The sequence below is a fragment of the Penaeus chinensis genome, chromosome 12 (assembly GCF_019202785.1).
Source record: "Penaeus chinensis breed Huanghai No. 1 chromosome 12, ASM1920278v2, whole genome shotgun sequence".
Lineage (NCBI taxonomy): Eukaryota > Metazoa > Arthropoda > Malacostraca > Decapoda > Penaeidae > Penaeus > Penaeus chinensis.
This window is the reverse complement of record NC_061830.1, coordinates 4,156,788-4,176,787: the sequence shown is the minus strand read 5'-3', so window position 1 is coordinate 4,176,787 and position 20,000 is coordinate 4,156,788. Positions and strand designations below refer to the sequence as shown.

General features: G+C 39.3%; 3 protein-coding genes across 3 annotated transcripts in view; all 3 read right to left on the bottom strand.

The window, feature by feature from the left end:
- Positions 1 to 1,591, bottom strand: part of LOC125030873 (calcium permeable stress-gated cation channel 1-like) — a 33,351-nt gene extending 31,760 nt beyond the window's left edge. Inside the window, exon 1 of the mRNA XM_047621188.1 lies at positions 1,412 to 1,591. The gene's annotated coding sequence lies outside the window, so the exon portion shown is untranslated. The remainder of the gene's footprint in view (positions 1 to 1,411) is intronic.
- The window catches only part of LOC125030880 (tetraspanin-1-like), a 488,406-nt gene that overhangs the window by 194,391 nt on the left and 274,015 nt on the right, over positions 1 to 20,000 (bottom strand). The gene's annotated exons all lie outside the window — the stretch shown is intronic.
- LOC125030872 (pre-mRNA-processing factor 6-like) lies at positions 6,667 to 12,248 on the bottom strand. The gene is made up of 3 exons (XM_047621185.1): positions 12,023 to 12,248; positions 10,643 to 10,787; positions 6,667 to 9,817 (listed from the first exon to the last, which is right to left on the bottom strand). Exons 1-3 carry the CDS (start codon positions 12,115 to 12,117, stop codon positions 7,256 to 7,258), a joined length of 2,802 nt encoding a protein of 933 aa, XP_047477141.1. The 5' UTR covers positions 12,118 to 12,248; the 3' UTR covers positions 6,667 to 7,255.

Genomic DNA, 20,000 nt, shown 5'->3' with positions numbered 1-20,000 from the left:
CATAATGAAATAGATTCTACCCATTAACATGTCTTTATTTCAGTTTGTGAAGAGGGAAACATGAACATCGGGAACAGCCCGCGGTGCGTCACGTGTCACTGGAAGCCATTTGTAATTCATGCGAGACAAAACCGCTGTTCACTTGCATAATTTAATCTCATTATCATTCCTGTCACTGTGTCACAAAGCTCTCTCATGTGATGTTATCAGGAAAGGATGACAATGGATTTTGAAATACACAGAGAGAGAGAACCATTTGGGAGAGTGATATTGAACGCAGAGATCGACGAGCGTAAAACATGATATTTAAGATCAAATCACAAGAATTGGAATTAAAGATTGGTTTGTGAACTTCATTACTTCGATATTAACCCAACAGCTGTGTCGGTCAAACAACTGTTCATTCTGGAAAATGGGGTCGGTGAAATTTAGCAAATGTGGGGCTACTATACACCATTTGTATGGGAATAATCGTGATATTTTATACAAATCTTTAATCGTATTTAATTGTCATACGTCTAGAGTTTTCCAGAAACGGAATATAGGAAAAAAAAACTAATCAATTCGTATTATTCTCTATAGAAAATTATTATTTTATATAATTCTGACATACTTACGAATGGTAGAACAGTAGAAAAAAGTGGTTGCAGAATTTTAAGTTGGCTTTTAATACGAAAACCACATCAGATGCTGCAGTGTCTTAGCAGTGACATTGGTTAGATTTAATTCACTTTGCAATTTATGCAAAATCTCACAATTTCCCTTCATATTGTGAAGTAATTATAATAGAACACGGCATCACTATAATCCTTTTTTTTTTTTCTTTAAACAAAAAGAAGAAGGCTAAAAAATAAAATGAAAATAAAAATAAAATATGAACTTTCGAAATCAGGGTTTAGGGAAAATGACACTTCAAAATAATTATGGGCTAGTGAGTTGCCAATTAGGTGTGGGATTTGAGAATCATTATAAAAAAAACGTAACAGTCTTTATTTTTATCTACATTTTATCACATCCACTATCATTGTTATCATAAATTTTTGCATTTGCATTGTTTTAGATGTTATTGCTGTCATTACTATTTTTATTATTGTTGTCAGTATCATTATCATCATCATCACCATCATCATCACAATTATCATTATTATCATTATGGTTATTTTTATTACTATTATTGTCATTGCTATTATTTCTTATCATAATTTCTGATAATGGTATTACTATCATTATTAATATTAACATCATTCATGATCATTATTTCCACTACTACAAATAATACTTAATAAAACTGATCTACGTCATATTACAGTGTCTGTCGCTGTTATCTTTTCATCGTCATTTCTATTATTCTTTATCATCCCTCCCCTCTATCTCGAGAAACTTTAACATGAAAAAGGGAATTAATACTTACGTCTGTACCCCTCAAGTGCCTGCCTGTGACGACTCTCCGTAGATAAATCGATAAACGAAACTATAATCCCGAAACACAAATCAAATAGAAAATTCGAAAATTCATGAAATCTTGACGTTACACCGAATGTTCAATAATGTTCAGCGTATAAGGTAAAGACAATGTGGCTGGGATGGGATGCCGGTGTCCATCACACATCACGGTTCGTATAATACTGCTGTGTGGAGCTTACTGTAACGCGTGACTTTGTGTCAGTGATAAGATTGTAGCTGAGTAAATACCATAAGTTTTTTTTTCTCGTTTTCTAGTCTTGATTATTGTTGTTATTGAGTAATGAGAAAATTTATAAAAAAAAAAAAAAAATCGATAGTTCAAAAATGATTTTCCTTTACGTATAGTTATGATTATAATAATATATATTTTTCTAAAGTTCCATGCAAAATATCCTTGTAGTTATCCATATATGCATTACATCGCAGACCATAGAAAACTTAAAGTTTGGAATATTCAAAAGAAATAAAACTGCTTGTGACTAACAGCCTAACAAATCAAAATAAAAGTGAAAACAAAATATTTCAAAAATACGGTACACTTGAGAAAATGCAGATAACGACTGCAAAGCTGCTTATTAAAATAATTCCTATTTACCTATTAATTTCCCGATGATAAATTGGTCTGGGACGAATATTCAGCAAGAATTTTATTTTAAAAATCCCGATAATTCGCAAAACCATATTCGTAGAAATGGATTAAGAATTTACTCTCAGAGTTCAATGTAATTCCAAACTTTATATTTTTGTTGAGATTATGCTTAGCCTACATTTTAGACAACTTTCTATTGCAATACAACAATCGGCTTGCATTAGCGTAATTACCTTCTCAAAATCAAATAATTACGATTTCAAATTAATACAACAAATCAAAATTAAACAAGAGCTAAAGCTAAAAGGGAAGAAAATAATGCCTTTATTATACACACATGAACACTGGCAGAGTATCTCCGTAATAGAAATACGATACGGTAGCGTTACCTCAGGTATGCACAACACGACAGGTTTTCGTTGGAATATACTGGGCGAAATGTATGCCTTTTGCACTGTTGATTAATATACTTGTCGATATGGGATGCACGCAAGCACGCACGCGCACGCACGCATGGACGCGCGCGCGCACACACACACACACACACACACACACACACACACACACACGCGCACACGCACACACATACACGTATGCATGCTCGCACACACGCACACACACACACACACACACACACACACACACACACACACACACACACACACACACACACATGGATTTAGTTAGAGAGTTAAGCTAAATAAACAGATACAGACAGATAAACAAACCACAGAGACTGAAAACACACGAACGCGCAAGTACGATCAACTCGCCAGCCGCCCAGTCGCCATTACCCACAAACAGGTCGCTTCCGTCCACTTCCTCCTGATCAGTTCCATTCCAAGTGTAAAATCTAATCACTGAAGAGAGTTCTCGTCCCCTACCTTAATGATACCTTTCCCCTCCCCTCTCTTAACCCCCTCTTCCTTCCTTACGCCATTCCTTACCTTTCTCCTTCTGACCTTACCTCTTATTCTTTCCTCTCTTATCTCCCTCCTCCCTACCCTGCTTCTGTTATCTCTTCTTCCCTTCTATCTTACTCCCTCCCTCTCCTCCCTTACCCCCTACCCCTTCATCCTTACCTACTCCTCCTCCCTTACCCCTTACCCTCCTTCCGTACCCCCTCCTCCCATTCTCCATCCCCCTCTATTCTTACCCCCTCCCCCTCCCCCTCCTCCCATTTTCCATCCCCCTCTATCCTTACCCCCTCCCCCTCCCCCTCCTCCCATTCTCCATCCCCCTCTATCCTTACCCCCTCCCCTCCCCCCCTCCCCGAGCCTCCAATATGTAACTCATTAAACCCAGCAATTACGTACTTAACCTGCCGCCAGACCCGTTGCATCATTTGGATAACTTGGTCATGCGTTCTGATGAAATACATTACGGGAAAGAAAAAAACAACAACAAACATACACCATATTTTGAATTTCCTTATCTGTCTTCTGTTTAATCCATTTACCCTTAAAAAAAAAAAAAAAAAGATATATACATATATGAGAAACTCAATCAACAAACGAAATAAACAAAAAAAAATTCCTGAACGACCGACAAGCAAAAATGTTTTCATGGTGACGCACAGGTGGGTTATGAGATCCCCAGGTGGTTGAGTTGGTCTATTCATGGGGGGGGAGGGGAGGGGGGGGAGGGTAAATGGGAGGGGAGGGGAGGGGAGGGGGAGGAAAGGGGAGGAAGGGGAATGGGAGGGGAGGGAAGGGGAATGGGAGGAGAGGTGAGGGGAGGGGGGGAAAGGGAATGGGAGGGGAGGGGAGGGGGGGACAGGGAATGGGAGGGGAGGGGAGGGGAGGGAAGGGGAATGGGAGGGGAGGGGAGGGAAGGGGAATGGGAGGTGAGGTGAGGGGAGGGGGGGAAAGGGAATGGGAGGGGAGGGGAGGGGGGAAAGGGAATGGGAGGGGAGGGGAGGGGAGGGAAGGGGAATGGGAGGGGGAGGGGAGGGGAAGGAAGGGGAATGGGGAGGGGAGGAGAGGGGAGGGGGGGGAAAGGAATGGGAGGGGAGGGGAGGGGAAGGAAGGGGAATGGGAGGGGAGGAGAGGGGAGAGAAGGGAGAGGGAGGGGAGAGAGGGATGTGGGAGGAGAGAGGGGAGAGGGGGGAGGGGGAGGGGAGTGGGAGGGGAGGAAGGGAAGTGGGAGAGGGGGAGAGAAATGGGAGGGAGGCTAGAGGGAGTGGGAGGAGGAACAGGGAGAGGAATAGGGAAGAAGAGGGAGAAGGCGGTAGGAAAGAGAAGGGGGACGAGGACGATGAAGAGGAGAGAGGAGACAAAAAGGAGAGTGAAGAAGTAGGAGCAGGAGAGAAGAAAGAGAAAAGGAGAGAATGTGGGTGTGGTAGGAAGGGAAGAAGAGGCAGCAGGAAGGAAAATGAGATGAGGAAGAGGAAATAGATGGGAAAAGAAGTCAGGGAATGCAAACACGAAGATAAGATAAGAGCGAATAGGAGAACAAAAAAGAGAGAGAACACGAAAAGAAAGAGAGAAAAGAGAGGGAGAAGAAGGAAAAGAAAATAGAATGACAAGGGTTGATTAACACACTCCCATCATTCACTTCCTATACAACATAAATCTCATTGATTAGCTGTCAACCAGACTATAATAACCCGGATCTTAATAAACCACACCGACACGCCTATTGCATCACCCTGTTGCAAAACCGATTGATTATCCAAAATCATTAACAGCCGGATCATTACAAACGCAACCTCTCAATCCCGAAAAAAAACACACAACCTACATACTAAACACACACCAACATCCATTACCATTCGACCACAACATTTTCGCCATCTAAAACATCATAAAAAAACGTAACAAAACGCAACAAAGAACACAACTTTCAGCAGCTGTTGCCAGACAAGGGAACGCCAGCCGAGGCACCAGCCAGACGAGCAGCGAAGGCCGTGCGGTAACTTACGTGGGTTGTGATAACGTGATGGTGGCAAGATATCCGGTTTAGGCTTTTGTTCATATTGTCTCCACTGGAGGGATCTTTATCATTATTATATGCGTCATTGTTAATATTTAGGGGGAGAGGGAGAGGGAGAGGGAGAGGGAGAGGGAGTGGGAGAAGGAGAGGGAGAATGGGAGGGAGAGGGAGAGGGAGAGGGAGTGGGAGTTGGAGAGGGAGAGGGAGAGGGAGGAGAGGGAGAGGGAAAGGGAGAAGGAGAGGGAGTGGGAGAATTAAGAGAGGGAGAGGTAAAATGAGGAGAGGGAGAGGTAGAATGAGAAGCGGGAGAGGGAGAGGGAGAGGGACAGGGAGAGGGACAGGGAGAGGGACAGGGAGAGAGAGAGAGAAAGAAAGAGAGAGAGAGAGAGGTGGATAAAAGTATGAAGAAAGAGAGATGGGTAAGCATATAGACAGTAAAGGGATAGACAGGTATTGTCACCTTTGGAGTGATCATTATATTATCAATGTCATTGAGAGCGGAAGGGAGAGGGAGAGAGGGAGAGGTAGGGAGAAGGGAGAAGAGAGAGAGAGGGAAAGAGAGAGAGATGAAGGAGAGGGGAAGGATAGGGAGAGGGAAGAGGGAAGAGGGAAGAAAGAAGAGAGAGAGAGAGAAGAGAGAGAGAGAGAAGAGAGAGAAGAGAGAGAGAGAGAGAGAGAGAGAAGAGAGAGAGAGAGAAGAGAGAGAGAGAGAGAGAGAGAGAGAGAGAGAGAGAGAGAGAGAGAGAGAGAGAGAGAGAGAGAGAGAGAGAGAGAGAGAGAGAGAGAGAGAGAGAGAGAGAGAGAGAGAGAGAGAGAGAGAGAGAGAGAGAGAGAGAGAGAGAGAGAGAGAGAGAGAGAGAGAGAGAGAGAGAGAGAAGAGAGAGAGAGAGAGAGAGAGAGAGAGAGAGAGAGAGAGAGAGAGAGAGAGAGAGAGAGAGAGAGAGAGAGAGAGAGAGAGAGAGAGAGAGAGAGAGAGAGAGAGAGAGAGAGAGAGAGAGAGAGAGAGAGAGAGAGAGAGAGAGAGAGAGAGAGAGAGAGAAGAGAGAGAGAGAGAGAGAGAAGAGAGAGAGAGAGAGAGAGAAGAGAGAGAGAGAGAGAGAGAGAGAGAGAGAGAGAGAGAGAGAGAGAGAGAGAGAGAGAGAGAGAGAGAGAGAGAGAGAGAGAGAGAGAGAGAGAGAGAGAGAGAGAGAGAGCGAGCGAGCGAGATATATCCCATGTATGAGTTTCCATGCAGGCCACCCCAATCCATATCCATCTATAACACAGACCTCATCATTTCCCCATTGCCAAGGCTTCCTACACTAACAAACATACTTCTCTATTACCCTTTCCCAAGATAAACATTTGGGGAGTAAGCCTCTATTTTCAAACAGGATTTGCCTTAGTATTACCCCAACCTCCCTAAGGTTGCCTTTGGTCTGGTTCACTGTATCTTCAGTTTCCTTTAATTGTTTGAATAACTCCCATAGCAATGTTTATATTAGTGACAATTCTTTTCTTATGGGATTTACAAGTTGATTGTATTTGCCATTAAATAAGTAAACATTACACTCGAGGAAAAATTACTCTTAATATTGTTCCTTGTCTCTCTCATTGATGATGCTTGTGAAACACATCCTTGAAATAAGTGTGAGGACATTTTTCGACTAAAATATTTGGTATTTGAAATAAAATAAAAATTAACTTTGTGTTGTGAAAGATTTATTTTCACATAAGAAAAGAGATATTATATCAATCTTTCAACACCGACTGTTTTATTAATATAAATATATCTATACAAATCAGGAAGAGTTACTATTTGCCAAACAATACTGCAGTTCACACATCCAATGATGTTAATATCACTATCCTTTTTTGTAAATCAAACCAGTTTCAAGTTTACTTCACATACTTCTTACTGAAAAAGGAATCATTTTTTAAATAAAACAATAAAAACCACTTGGGAGGTAATGGAAAATATTGTAACAAGTGTTTTCATACCATAGCCAAGAAAGAAATTTTCTGCTGAATAAGCACTATATAGGTGGAGCTTACTTTGTACTTTGAGATGTATATAGACAACAAAATGCTCTTTATGGTTCACTGGTAACTTTCCATTTTCCATAATCGTATTACTCATGTATTCCACTTGATACTGGTGCTCAAGTCTTACAATTGAAATATTATATAGATGAAATCTAAATATATATCAGAATTGCTCTTCCATAAAAAAAAAAAAAAAAGAACTAAAAATATAAAGTAACAATTCATGAGAAATATCTTCTACACCTAATACGTTTCTCTATTCATAACGGGAATGGGTAATTTGTCAGCAACCAGCTGGAGAATTTCCTGCGTCTTCTTCCTCCAATTGTCTATGAGCTTTGAGGTTGCGCACCAATGTTCACCGTGTCTTGGGTCAGCCGCCAGACATCTCTTCATGACCTCTTCCTTCTGTTCTGGTGTTCCGAATAAGGTTTCCATTTTGTAGTACCATGCCCAGGCGTCACCAAGATCAGGATCAATCTTGACTGTCTTATTGAACCACTCACGAGCTTTGTTCTTTCTGCCCTCCATCCAAAACATTTTAGCAACAGCCAGAACGACATGGGCATCGTCTTGGCATCTCTTCAAGGCATCAACACTACGGGATTTCCTCTGGGCTGGATCTTCTAGGAAAACGGCCTGTGCCCACAAGTTACCTGAAGTAGGGCACTCCTGCAAAGCACGAGCCATGAGTGCTCTACTGACCTCACGCTGACCAGCTCGGAGTTCCAAGCGAATGGCCAACAACCAAAGCTCGTCATTCATGGGATTCCGGACTCTCGATTTCTCCAGGGTAGCACGTGCTGTTACCAACCTCCCTTGCTTCTCCTCCAAGGATGACAAAAGCCGCCACAGAGGAATAGAGGAGTGGCATCTCTTGACTGCATCTCTGTACACCTCCCATGCTTTGTCTTCTTGGCCTTGCTGTTCTAGGATCTGGCCCTTCATCATCCACAGCTTTGCAAAGTCTCCAAATTCCTTTATTCCTTCATCAAGGAGATTCTTTGCAAGTTCCAGGTTCCCCAGAGCCCACTCGAGGTGAGCAGACTTCATCATCACCTTCGAGGTAGCTGCCTGGGAACGGGCCTTTGCTAGGAGTCTCCTTGCTCTCTCATATTCATTGTTCTCAGACTCCAGCTTAACGGCAGCCAACCAAATTTCTTCTGAATTAGGATTTGCTTTGAAAGCAAGTGCCAGAATTGATCTTGCAGCAGGAACATCGCCAGCCAGCCACTTGGACTTGGCACCCATAAGCCAAAGGGTTTCTTCCTGAGGGCAGTGAGTAACAGCCTGTTGTAGCAGAGTCTCCAAGGACTCTCTTGTCCCACTGCTGCGCTCAAAGTGTGCTGCTGCTAACCATACAGACTTCTTCTTTGGATAAACAGACAGGGCATGACTGTATATGGCTCTAGCACACTCAATGGCTCCTTGGGTGGCACAGGCATCTGCATCCTCCATCCATGTATGTTTGCGATCCTCATCCTCAACCCCATAGCCAACGATATTCTTTATGATTGCCTGGCAGGTGAGGACAGCTCCTGCATGCTCAGCCTCCATGCCATCCTTGATCCAGAAATCTCGATTGATGTCCACCATGTTGGCCTGCAGTGTTGAAATGGCACGCTCAATAATCTTTCCAACCAGCGTATTGTTACCATTGGCTTCTTCCAGCTTTGCGGCTGTGATCCAAATTTGACGATCCTTAGGATTATTTTCACGGGCTTTGTTCAACACCTTCCTTGCATTTTCGTAATTCTCCAAGCGAGCCAAAGCTAGCCAGAGGTCAACAGAAGTTGGGCAGCACTCCACAGCTCGACTAAGGAGAATCTTTGCATCCTCTTCATCTTCCAATTCAACAGCTAGCTTCCACAACAGTTCTGAATTGGGAATCTGCTCCAGGGCCTTTCTGTACACCCTCTTTTTTGCCTTTAGTTCCAACTCGAGATCAGCAGCCTTGATCCAGATTCTGGGTGAGTACGGCAGGGTCTGGACGGCCTGAGCAATGACAGCACGAGCCATATCTGGTGGCTGCAGTCGAGCTGCTTCTAGCCACACATCCTCAGACTTGGGGCACATCTCACAACCTTTCATCACCAAATTCCTGGCACTCTGGATTTTACCTGTGACCTCTTCGAGACGCGCAGAAGCAATCCACGCAGGGGGATGGTTGGGGTTGGTTTCCCTAACTGACTTCAGGAGGAGTCTGGCCTTCTTGACATCATTGATGTCTCCACCATACTGTGGAATCATGCTCTGCAAGTCAGTGAGATATCCCTTTGGGTCAACCACTGTCTGACCACCTACAGCATCAGAGACCTGGTTCAGCCTCATGCCCATCAGCGTGTTACGAGCCTGTCCAATTTTACGCAAATCAAGGTCACCACTTGGTGTTAACATGCCTGGAGTCGTCGTTCCAGGCATCATCGAGGCCAGGCCTGAGCCTGGGTCAATAGTCGTGACATTCTCTCCTCCAAGGTTGTGAGAGAGTACACTGTCTGGCAGTGGGGTAAATCTCTCATCCCTGGGGTTGCGCTGCTTTCTGTTCCGGGCATCACCAACCTCTGGGATGGTACTCCATTCCCCCTCGCTCACATGCGCCAACTCCCTCTTAAGATCGGAAAACATCTGCTGGATCTTGGGACGCTCCTGACGGTAGTTCTCCAGTTCTGCTTTGAGGCGCTGCTCGCGGTACTCTCTCCGCTTTTCATCCATACGCTTGTCAATTTCGTCGTAGATTGCATCTGCCTCTTCGTCATCTTTGTCGTAAGGATCTTTACTACACAGTGATCCTCCATAACCATTGAACTGAAAAGAAATAAAAGGATGATACTGACCTATTCCAAATCATCATATTGTATACATAAGTAAAGATTTTCTTGAATTAATTGTGCTACTTAAATTAGAAGAGGAATTAAATGCAAACTCCCTACTTCTTACCCTGATTAAACAAATTTAAATAATTTTGTAACCTTATTCCAGAATGCTTGAAAATTATTAAAGAGATACTGGTCATTTGCTATGTGGACTTACAGGATCTAAATATCATACTTAAATATTTATATATTAAGATATTCCATTTGATTATAAAACAAAGCAAATAACACTCCCAAAAATATTATCATCTATTATTATTATTATTATTATTATTATTATTATTATTATTATTATTATTATCATCATTATTAGAAAGAATAAGAATAAGAATAAGAATAAGAATGAGAATAAATAAAAGAAAAGAAGAAGTAGAAAAAGAAGAAGAAAATGAAGAAGAAGAAGAAAAAGAAGAAGAAGAAAAAGACTAAGAAGAAAGCAAGAAAGAAGGCCTAATATCAATGCACTATAATCCCAAAATTATCACTTCTGAAAAAAGAAGAGTTTACTTTCATATTTTTTTGAAGTGAAGTAATGAGTATTTTTTTTATTTATCAATACTACAAATGGCATTGGTGCAGTTCCTTACCAAGCTGTAGAGATCTTATAGAAATTAATTTAAACTTTTTACATGGCAGAAGACAGAAAGAGAGAGAGAGAAAAAGGACAAAGAAGAAAAAGAAAAGAACAAGACCAGATGAAAATGGTGTACGAAGAATATGAACCCTTCTAATTTTCCAAATATATACCGATAATCACCTCGTCATAGTTAGCATCGTTAAGATCTTCGTCGTCCTCTTCCTCTTTTTTCTTCCGTTTACTCGGTGGCGCATGGCGGTCGTCTGACACATCATTGGCATCACGGGCAGGACCAATATCAGAACGTGTAGTGAAGCCAGTGGCTCTGAAATGGGGACATGGGGTGAAATTTCAAGACTTCAATTAAGGTTTTAAAATTGGGAGAATTGAATAAATTTATTGCGAGATTCATTGTGGCATTTTCTCCATGAAATTTTTTTCTGGATATGATGCTTTCTGTCTGTTTTTTTAATACTGCGCCCTGTTTATTTCTTTATCTTCACACATAACTTGTTGTCCAGACTCCATGAATTATGGACAAAACTATGGCTATGCTAACTGCAAGCATAGCCAGGAAACTAAATAGAGCTGTTAAACCTTAGTAGAATTATAATTTGAAAGTGAGTTTTTGCATAACTCTTCAAGAATGATTTTACTATAAATAACTACTTCTCTTTTTCAGCCTTTATTGAAAAGAATAGGTGGTTGGCTGAATGGCATCAGATACCCATTTTTAATATACCGCACCAATTAGTTTACTGTTGAAATAAAGGCCAACGACTAGAATCTTTGGTGAATGTACAAAAGAATGAGGTTTCTATGCAGTTTTGCAAAGCAGCCTTGCATAATTTTATTTTTTTTGTACAAATGTAAAGACTCTGAACCTTTCATGTTTTAAAATTCTAAACTGATTTCAACCCATTAAAGTAGTGTATTCCATTAGAATTGCAAAATGATGTCCTGATAACAAATCTAATAAAACTATATCCATCCAACAATCAAACCAAGTCTTTATTAACTGCAACATGTGGAACACTAGATACACCTTGCCCGTAAAGAGAAACTATATCTATTATTTCAAGAATTCATCAAATTGTATAACATTAATAAAATTCAAACAAACAAATATAAATACCAATTTCTGGCACACGTTAACTCAAGCGATCATGGTGGCCTCCAAGCCTTTGGTGCTCAGGCAAAGGCAATCCAATCTCCACCTTGTATATTCCTAGACGGTATTCTTCATGAATGTCAAATGTACGTTGGCTACAATGATCACTTGCATTTCAGTGGAAGTTTTAATGACTTTCACCTAAATCCAAGCAACTGCTGCATATATATCAATCACATTTCCAAAACTTTTAAAACATTCAGAGAAAATGTCAGAATTAACAATCCAACCCCACCTCTCTCTCTTATAACTCCCCTCCATTGCCTCACAAAACCAAAAACCAATCCCAAAGAGAACGCCACACCCTAACCAAAAATAAATAACCAACCTTAACCAACCTTAGTAAGTAAATAAGATTAAAAAAAGCGAAAAACCAAAAACTTTCTCACCCTCGTCCCACACCAGCCACATATCCCAAAGGCGCTGGCATGCCTATGAAGTTCTTTTTGTTCTTATTTAACAGTGCCGCGGGTGGAGCTGCCATCTCGACGGTGTTTTAAGGCGGTCTGTGCTTCGAAAAAAGTGGAATTATCTCCGGATTTAGAGGAAAATAAGCGAGCTCGAGGGAAGGTTCTGTCGTGTTCCCGGAGGTAAACAAACGTTGGCTATTTTGTCGAGATTGGAACATGAGACTGAGGTAATTATTTTATTATGGTAATTTCATTTTGGAGAAAGTAAATTATATGGAATTTTTTATGTGTATAGATTAATTCTTTTGTTTTTATTTTTTTATGTGATTTTGTGGGATTTTAGAGTCAAAGAAAATGAAAGCTTTTAGAGAAAATTGTTTTTTCAGGGATGACTAAAGTATTTGCTTTATATCTTAAGTAGTTCTCTTATAGTCTGTGATAAAACATAAAATCACGACAATTATATTGAACAAAGAGCTTGAGTTCTAAAACTTGGTGGAAAAAACTACATCAAAGTATAAAACGGACAAGGTTTCACATAAAAATATAGCTTAATGGGCATTTTCGAAACATAACGTCCAATGTACCAACTTGGTAATATTATTTTCATTTTTTTTTCTTGTCTAAAGAAAATTCTTTTAGTTTTAAAATGATATTAGGATTTCGATTTTATTCTTTTTCGTAATGTTATTATTATTTTTTTTTGATAATCTGAAAATTCTGTGCTGCAACGAAAAATAAAAAGAAGGAAAAGAAGAAAAGAAGGAAAATAAGTAAAAGAAGAAACAAAAGAAAAAAGAGAAAGAAGAAAGGAAGTAAAAGAAGAAAAAGAAAAAGAAGAAAAAAGGAGAAAAAAGAAAAAAAAACAGGAAGAAAGAGGAAAAAGAAGAAAAAGAAAAAGAAGAAAAAAGGAGAAAAAAGAAAAAAAAATGGAAGAAAGAGGAAAAAGAAGAAAAAAAAAGAAGAAAAAAGGAGAAAAAAGAAAAAAAAAATGGAAGAAAGAGGAAAAATAAGAAACAGAAAAAGAAGAAAAAAGAAGAAAAGAAAAAGAGTAAAAAAAGAAAAAGAAGAAAAAGAAAAAGAGAAGAAAAATAAGAAAACAAGAAAACAAGAAAAAGAAGAAAAAGAAGAAAAGAAGAAAAAGAAGAAAAAAAAGAAGAAAAGAGAAAAAAAGAAAAAGAAAAAAGAAAAAAGAAGGAAAAAAGAAAAAGAAGAAAAAGAAGGAAAGAAGAAAAAGAAGAAAAGAAGAAAAAGAAGAAGAAGAAAGAAGAAAAAGAAGAAAAAGAAAAGAAAAAAGAAAAAGAGAAAAGAAAGAAAAAGAAGAAAAGAAGAAAGAAGAAAAAGAAAGAAAAAGGAAAAAAGAAGAAAGAAGAAAGAAAAAAAGAAAGAAGAAAGAAGAAAGAAGAAGAAAAGAGAAGAAAAAAGAAAAAAGAAAGAAAAAGAAGAAAAGAAAAAAGAAAAAGAAGAGAAAAGAAAAGAAGAAAAGAAGAAAAGAAGAAAGAAGAACGAGAAAAAAAAAGAAAAAGAAAAAAAGAAAAAAGAAGGAAAAGATGAAAAAGAAGAAAAGAAGAAAAAAAGTAAAGAAGAAAAGGAAGAAAAAAAGAAGAATATGAAGAAAAGCAGAAAAGCAGAAAAGGAGAAAAAGTGTGTGTGTGTGCGTGTGTGTGTGTGAGCATGTGTGTGTGTGTATGTGAGTGCGTGTATGTGTGTGTGCGTGCATGTATGTGTGTGTATGTGTATGTGTGTTTGTATGTGTGTGTGTGTGTGCGTGTGCGTGCGTGTATGTGTGTATGTGCGTGTATGTGTGTGCGCGCCTGACAACCGCTGTGTTACCCGCCACGACGGTTAATCAAGGGAGAGACCTACTGCAAGGTGGAAATGAACCTCGCCGTCATAATGAATCAAAACGATGTGGTTCGCAGAGAATGCATACGAAGAACTGGATGAAATGAGACTCGAATTAATGCTCCAGAGTTCCCGAGCCCATACCGTTGTCTTTATTTCCTTTATAAGCATAATAACCATAATAGAATCATTATCAACTATCAATATTCTTTACTAACTTCCTCCATCGCTAGTATCTGGTCTCCAGCGATTTAGAAGCTTAGTGATAACCTTTTAAAAGAGAAATTTAGTAAGAAAATGTAACTAACAAAAGATTTATGGATCAAACTGTGTTCCACGAAGGAAGGAAAAATATATTCGAGGGAAATATGGCGGAGGTCCAGAAGAAGAGAACGATAATGCAACACCCACTTGTCTGTGTTGCAAACAGTCTTGCGGTTGATGAGAGGGGAAGGAGGTAAAGAGGGGAGGAGGGGGAGAAGGGGAGGTAGAGGGAGAGAGAAAGAGGGAGAGGGAGAGGGAGAGGGAGACGGAGAGATAGATAGAGAGGGTGGGAGAGGGAGAGATAGATAGAGAGGGTGGGAGAGGGAGAGGAGGAGAAGAAGGAGAGGGAGAGGGAGAGGGAGAAGGAGAGGGAGAGGGAGAAGGAGAGGGAGAGGGAGAAGGAGAGGGAGAGGGAAAGAGGGAAAGAGGGAAAGGGGGAAAGAGCGAAAGAGCGAAAGAGGGAAAGAGGGAAAGAGGGAAAGAGGGAAAGAGAGAGGGAAAGAGAGAGGGAAAGAGAGAGGGAAAGAGAGAGGGAAAGAGAGAGGGAAAGAGAGAGGGAAAGAGAGAGGGAAAGAGAGAGAGAGAGAGAGAGAGAGAGAGAGAGAGAGAGAGAGAGAGAGAGAGAGAGAGAGAGAGAGAGAGAGAGAGAGAGAGAGAGAGAGAGGGAGGGAGAGAGAGAGGGAGGGAGAGAGAGAGGAGATGGAGAGGGAAAATCCATTTCAGAAGATAATAATAAAAAAATATCCTTTACCCGGCGGGACACAGTGACAGTGGAAGGAAACACACACAACGATTCAAAAAAAACAAGAAAAATACCTGAACGTAATCCCAAAACTTACAAATCATTTTTCAAACACACACACACACATCCACCCCTTACCCCTTCCCTCCTACACCCCCCCCCCCATTCCCCCCAACGGACACCAAAGGAGGCCGACTTTTGAGAAATTATTACGGGAAGAAGCTGCTGGACGGCGGCCATATCGCGGAGAAGAGGGGGGGGAGGGGGGCGTTCGGGATAAGGGAAGGAGGGGGGGGGGGCGTTCGGGATAAGGGTAGGAGGGGGGGGGGGCGTTCGGGATAAGGGAAGGAGGGGGGGGAGGCGTTCGGGATAAGGGTAGGAGGGGGGGGGGCGTTTTGGATAAGGGAAGGGGGATGGGGGCGGGGAGCAGGCGCGAGGAGATATAAGCTCGCGGTCACTTATTACGAGGGGGTCGGATTCCCTTCCTTCGAGAGAGAAAGAGGGAAAAAGGGGTTAAGGGAAACGCTTTAAGGGAATTGAGGAGGTTTTAAGGGCGTTTGGCTGTTGCTCATTTCTTTAAGGGGTTATTTCCTTTTCCTTTTCTTTCTTTTCTAGATTTTTTTGAGAGGCGTTGAGCTATTTTAAGTGACTGATAAAAGATATCTAATAAGGGAGTATAAGGTCGCGATCACTTATTACGGAGGGGGTCGGATTCCCTTCCTTCGAGAGAGAAAGAGGGAAAAGGGGTTGAGGGAAACGGTTTAAGGGAATTGAAGAGGTTCTAAGTGTGTTTTGTTGGTATTTTTGACGTATTCATGTATCTATTATTTTTATTAAGTGGTTGGCTGCTGATATATATATATATATATATATATATGTATATATACATATATATGTATATATATACATATATATGTATATATATACATATACATATATATGTATATATATACATATATATGTATATATATATATTTATTTATTCTTTCTTTCTTTTCTAAACGGTTTTGAGAGGCGTCGAGCTATTTTTGGTGTCTGATAATGAATATCTAATAAGGATGGATTGATAAACATACATGCATACAGACAGATAGATATATAGATACACACACAGAGAGAGATAGAGAGACTCAGAGAGAGAGAGAGAGAGAGAGAGAGAGAGAGAGAGAGAGAGAGAGAGAGAGAGAGAGAGAGAGAGAGAGAGAGAGAGAGAGAGAGAGAGAGAGAGAGAGAGAGAGAGAGAGAGAGAGAGAGAGAGCGAGAGAGAGACGGAGACTGGCATAGAGAATAACGAGAAAAAAGGAAGAGAAAGAGAGAGAAAAAGAATATTCACTCAAAACCCTGAATGCAAACGTAGTAAAACATCTTACCTTTCACTTCCATTTCTCGCAAAAGAATATTTCCTTCCACGAGGAAACACAAAAAAAAAAAAAATAAAAAAATAAAAAAATCCAAAAATGTTAAGAAGATAAGAAAAACGAAAGAATAAAACTTAAACAAAAATAAGAAACAAAATAAGAAAATAAGAAATTAAATTCCTAATTACTAAAAGATAATGAAAATAAAAAAAACATTATGAAAACCAAACAAAAAAACAGAAACATAAACCTCCTAAAAAAACTCCAAAAAACTCATATAAAAAGAAAAGAAAAAAAAGAAAAGAAAAAGACTTTTGAATCAACTTCGGAACTGAACTGACGGAAAAATGCAATTGTCTATATAACATGTCGGCGGAAAAGGTGGTTATCTGCACCGTGGTTTTCGTTCCCTGTTGTCTCCGCTTTGTAAAGCCTGAGATTTATTTTATTTTCGCGGATGGTCGGATACCGCACGTAATGACGCACATAGATACGTACACATAGGGAGATTTATATACGCACACAGGGATACTTACACATGCACACACGTACACATACATACATGTGTACAGGGATATTTATAAATGCACACGGGGATACTTACACATGCACGCACGTACAGACATAAATGCACACACGTACAGACATAAATGCACACACGTACAGACATAAATGCACGCACGTACAGACATAAATGCACACACGTACACACATAAATGCACACACGTACACATACATACATGTTCACAGGATTACTTATATATGCACGCAGGAATAGTTACACATGCGCACAGGGATACTATGCATGCATATAGAGATAGTTATACATGTACATATGTATATATGTATATGTATACAATTATACATATGCGCACACATATGCTGTTATACGTGTACATATATGTGCAGTTATACATATACGTACATGCACACAACTATACATATACATACATGCGCACGGATAGACTTACACGTACATGTACATACACAGATACACACATACGTAAAAGTATAGATTCAGTGCACACACACACACACACACACACACACACACATACACGAAGAAGGAAGGAAAGAAAGAATTGCAAAAAAAAAAAAAGGAAAGCTAATTAAGAAAGAGAGAGAGAAAGAGAAGGCCGAAGTAAAACAGAAATAAATAAAGAAAAAGGAAGCGAAGGAAAGAAAGAAGGAGAACTAAATGCATGAATAAAGAGGGAGCAAAAGAAAGAAGAGAAAAAAGAACAATGTATAAGAATGAGAAGAGAAGGATGCTAAAGTAGAAGTGATAGAAGAATATGATAAAAGTGATGAGAAAGAAAGATGCAGAAGAGAGAGAGAGAGAGAGAGAGAGGGAAAAATCAAATAGAAAATAGACAAAACAGATAGATAAATTAATATAATAATAAAATAGAAATAAACCAAGATAGATAGAGAGTGAGAAAAAAAATATAGGGAGAAGTAAACAAAGTTCTGAAATAAATAGATATACGAATAAGAGACACAAAGTGAAAAAAAAGACCAAATTAAGAACAAGAATGATAATAAAGATAGAAAAAAAAAAGTTAGTGCAAATTAACCCTCCTTCTTCAACTGATCCCTTCACATTTACATAAAAAAAAAAAAAAAAAGGCAAAGTCTGTTGCTCACCATGGAGATGCCAAGCGACCATGAATATAAAAACACTTACTTAATCCATTTGTCAATTTCTTTTAAAAGTATGATTTTAGATAACGTTTTGATAGCGTGATCTCATCTTATTGTTTTTTTTTGTATGTAGCTTTATCAAATATTCTTCATCCAGATAGCTCTCTTACATCTTTTTATAAGCACGTTATCCCATAATTCTCTCGTATCTTATCAAGCCATAATCATTACACTGTTCCATCATAAATATTTCACAACACATTACAAAACAATATTCAAGAAAAAAGACATTTGAAAAATACGAAGAGGGAATTAAGTGACAAGTGAATAAAAACTAAAACAGTTGTAGAGTGAAATAATCGTTCTATAGAATGTTTGTAAATAATTTCTATATAATGTTCTATATAATGTTTGTTCTATATAATTCGTCTGTGTGTTAGTAATCATACCTTGAGGAAATTTATGGTTAATACGGGATAAAACAGAAAGATAGGGGCGCTATATAATTAAGTTGATCAATACTATACTTTGTGGATATGTATCATGTGTGGTGATGTGCTTTTGTATCTATATATCTATCTATCTATATCTATCAGTTCATATCTGTCTACCATCTGAAGAAGAAGAAGAAGAAGAAGAAGAAGAAGAAGAAGGAAGACGATGAAGAAGAAGAAGAAGAAGAAGAAGAAGGAAGACGATGAAGAAGAAGAAGAAGAAGAAGAAGAAGAAGAAGAAGAAGAAGAAGAAGAAGAAGATGATGATGATAATAATAATAATGATAGAAATAACAGCAACAATAATATTAATGATGATAACAATAATAATAGTAATAATAACAATAATAATGATAATAATAGTAATATAATGATAATAATAACCATAATAATAAAAAAGACAATAATAATAACAATAACATTAACAACAATGATAGTCAAAATAATAATGATGATGACAAAAAAAAAAAAAAAAAAAAATAGGGAGAAATAACAACGCTTTGATTGTAACTGTCGCAAGAAATATGTTCAGGAAGATGATGAAGAAGTAAAAGAAAAGGAGAAATAAGAATGAGATGAAGAAGAAGAGAAACAAATAAAAGAATATAATAAAAAGACGGGGAGAGGAAGAAAAGGAGGAGGAGGGGGAGGGGGAGGAGGTGGAGGAGAAGTAGTAGAAGAAGAAGAAGAAGAAGAAAAAGAAGAAGGGAGAAGAAAACGAAGAAGAGAGATAAGTAGAAGGAGGAGGAAGAAGAAAACGAAGAAAGAGGAAGAGAACGGAAAAGAAGAAAAAGGAAAAAAGAATGAGAAAATTAAAAGGAGAAGAAAACTAGAAGAAGACAAAGACGAAGACGAAGAAGAAGAAAGGCGAGTCAAGAGGCCGTTAGCATGAGCGGCCAGGCCTGCGCAGGCCACCGGGAGCGGCCGCCCTCGCAAGACGAGCATGAATATTGCAAGACAAACTCCCCCAGCGAGATTGTCCGTAAAACCCCGGGCCTTGCATATAGATGGCGCTTCTGCTGCGTGGCGCCGGCCTCCTTTTAACCATCCATCTCTTGCCTTCTACATTTTTTATTCATGTTGTGGTTTAGCCCTGGGTCGGTAACGAGATACTTCCCCGCGAAATGGCCTTTAAGTAAAAGAGGGTAATAGCTTGAGTATTGCCTATTTATCGTCGGGCGGAAAGTGGGTGAAATATCGCTTCGAACCCCATCTCTGCGAATCTCTCATGAATCTCGTCGAAGTCCGTGCGTCTTATGAGCATCCGGCACAGTTTCATGTACTTTGATGATGCTTGCGGAAGAGTTTCTTAAGTTATGCTGATTTAATTAATAATCAATTGGTTATGCATAGCCTCAATCAAAATCATTACAAAGTATTCTTTTTTTTTTAAATGTTGTATCGCTCGTTCTTTACCAAAAAAAAGGAATATATCTGAAATAGATTACACACAAAGAAAGCCTTTTAGAAAACCGTCTAGTAACGCCACCAGTTCTCAAAACTTTTGAAATTTATCTTCAATACTCTCCTTTCACAATCAACAGGTATGAGTTAAGAAAATTGGAATTCCATGTGACACCGAATGAGATCTTGAAAACATTTTCTCGTCA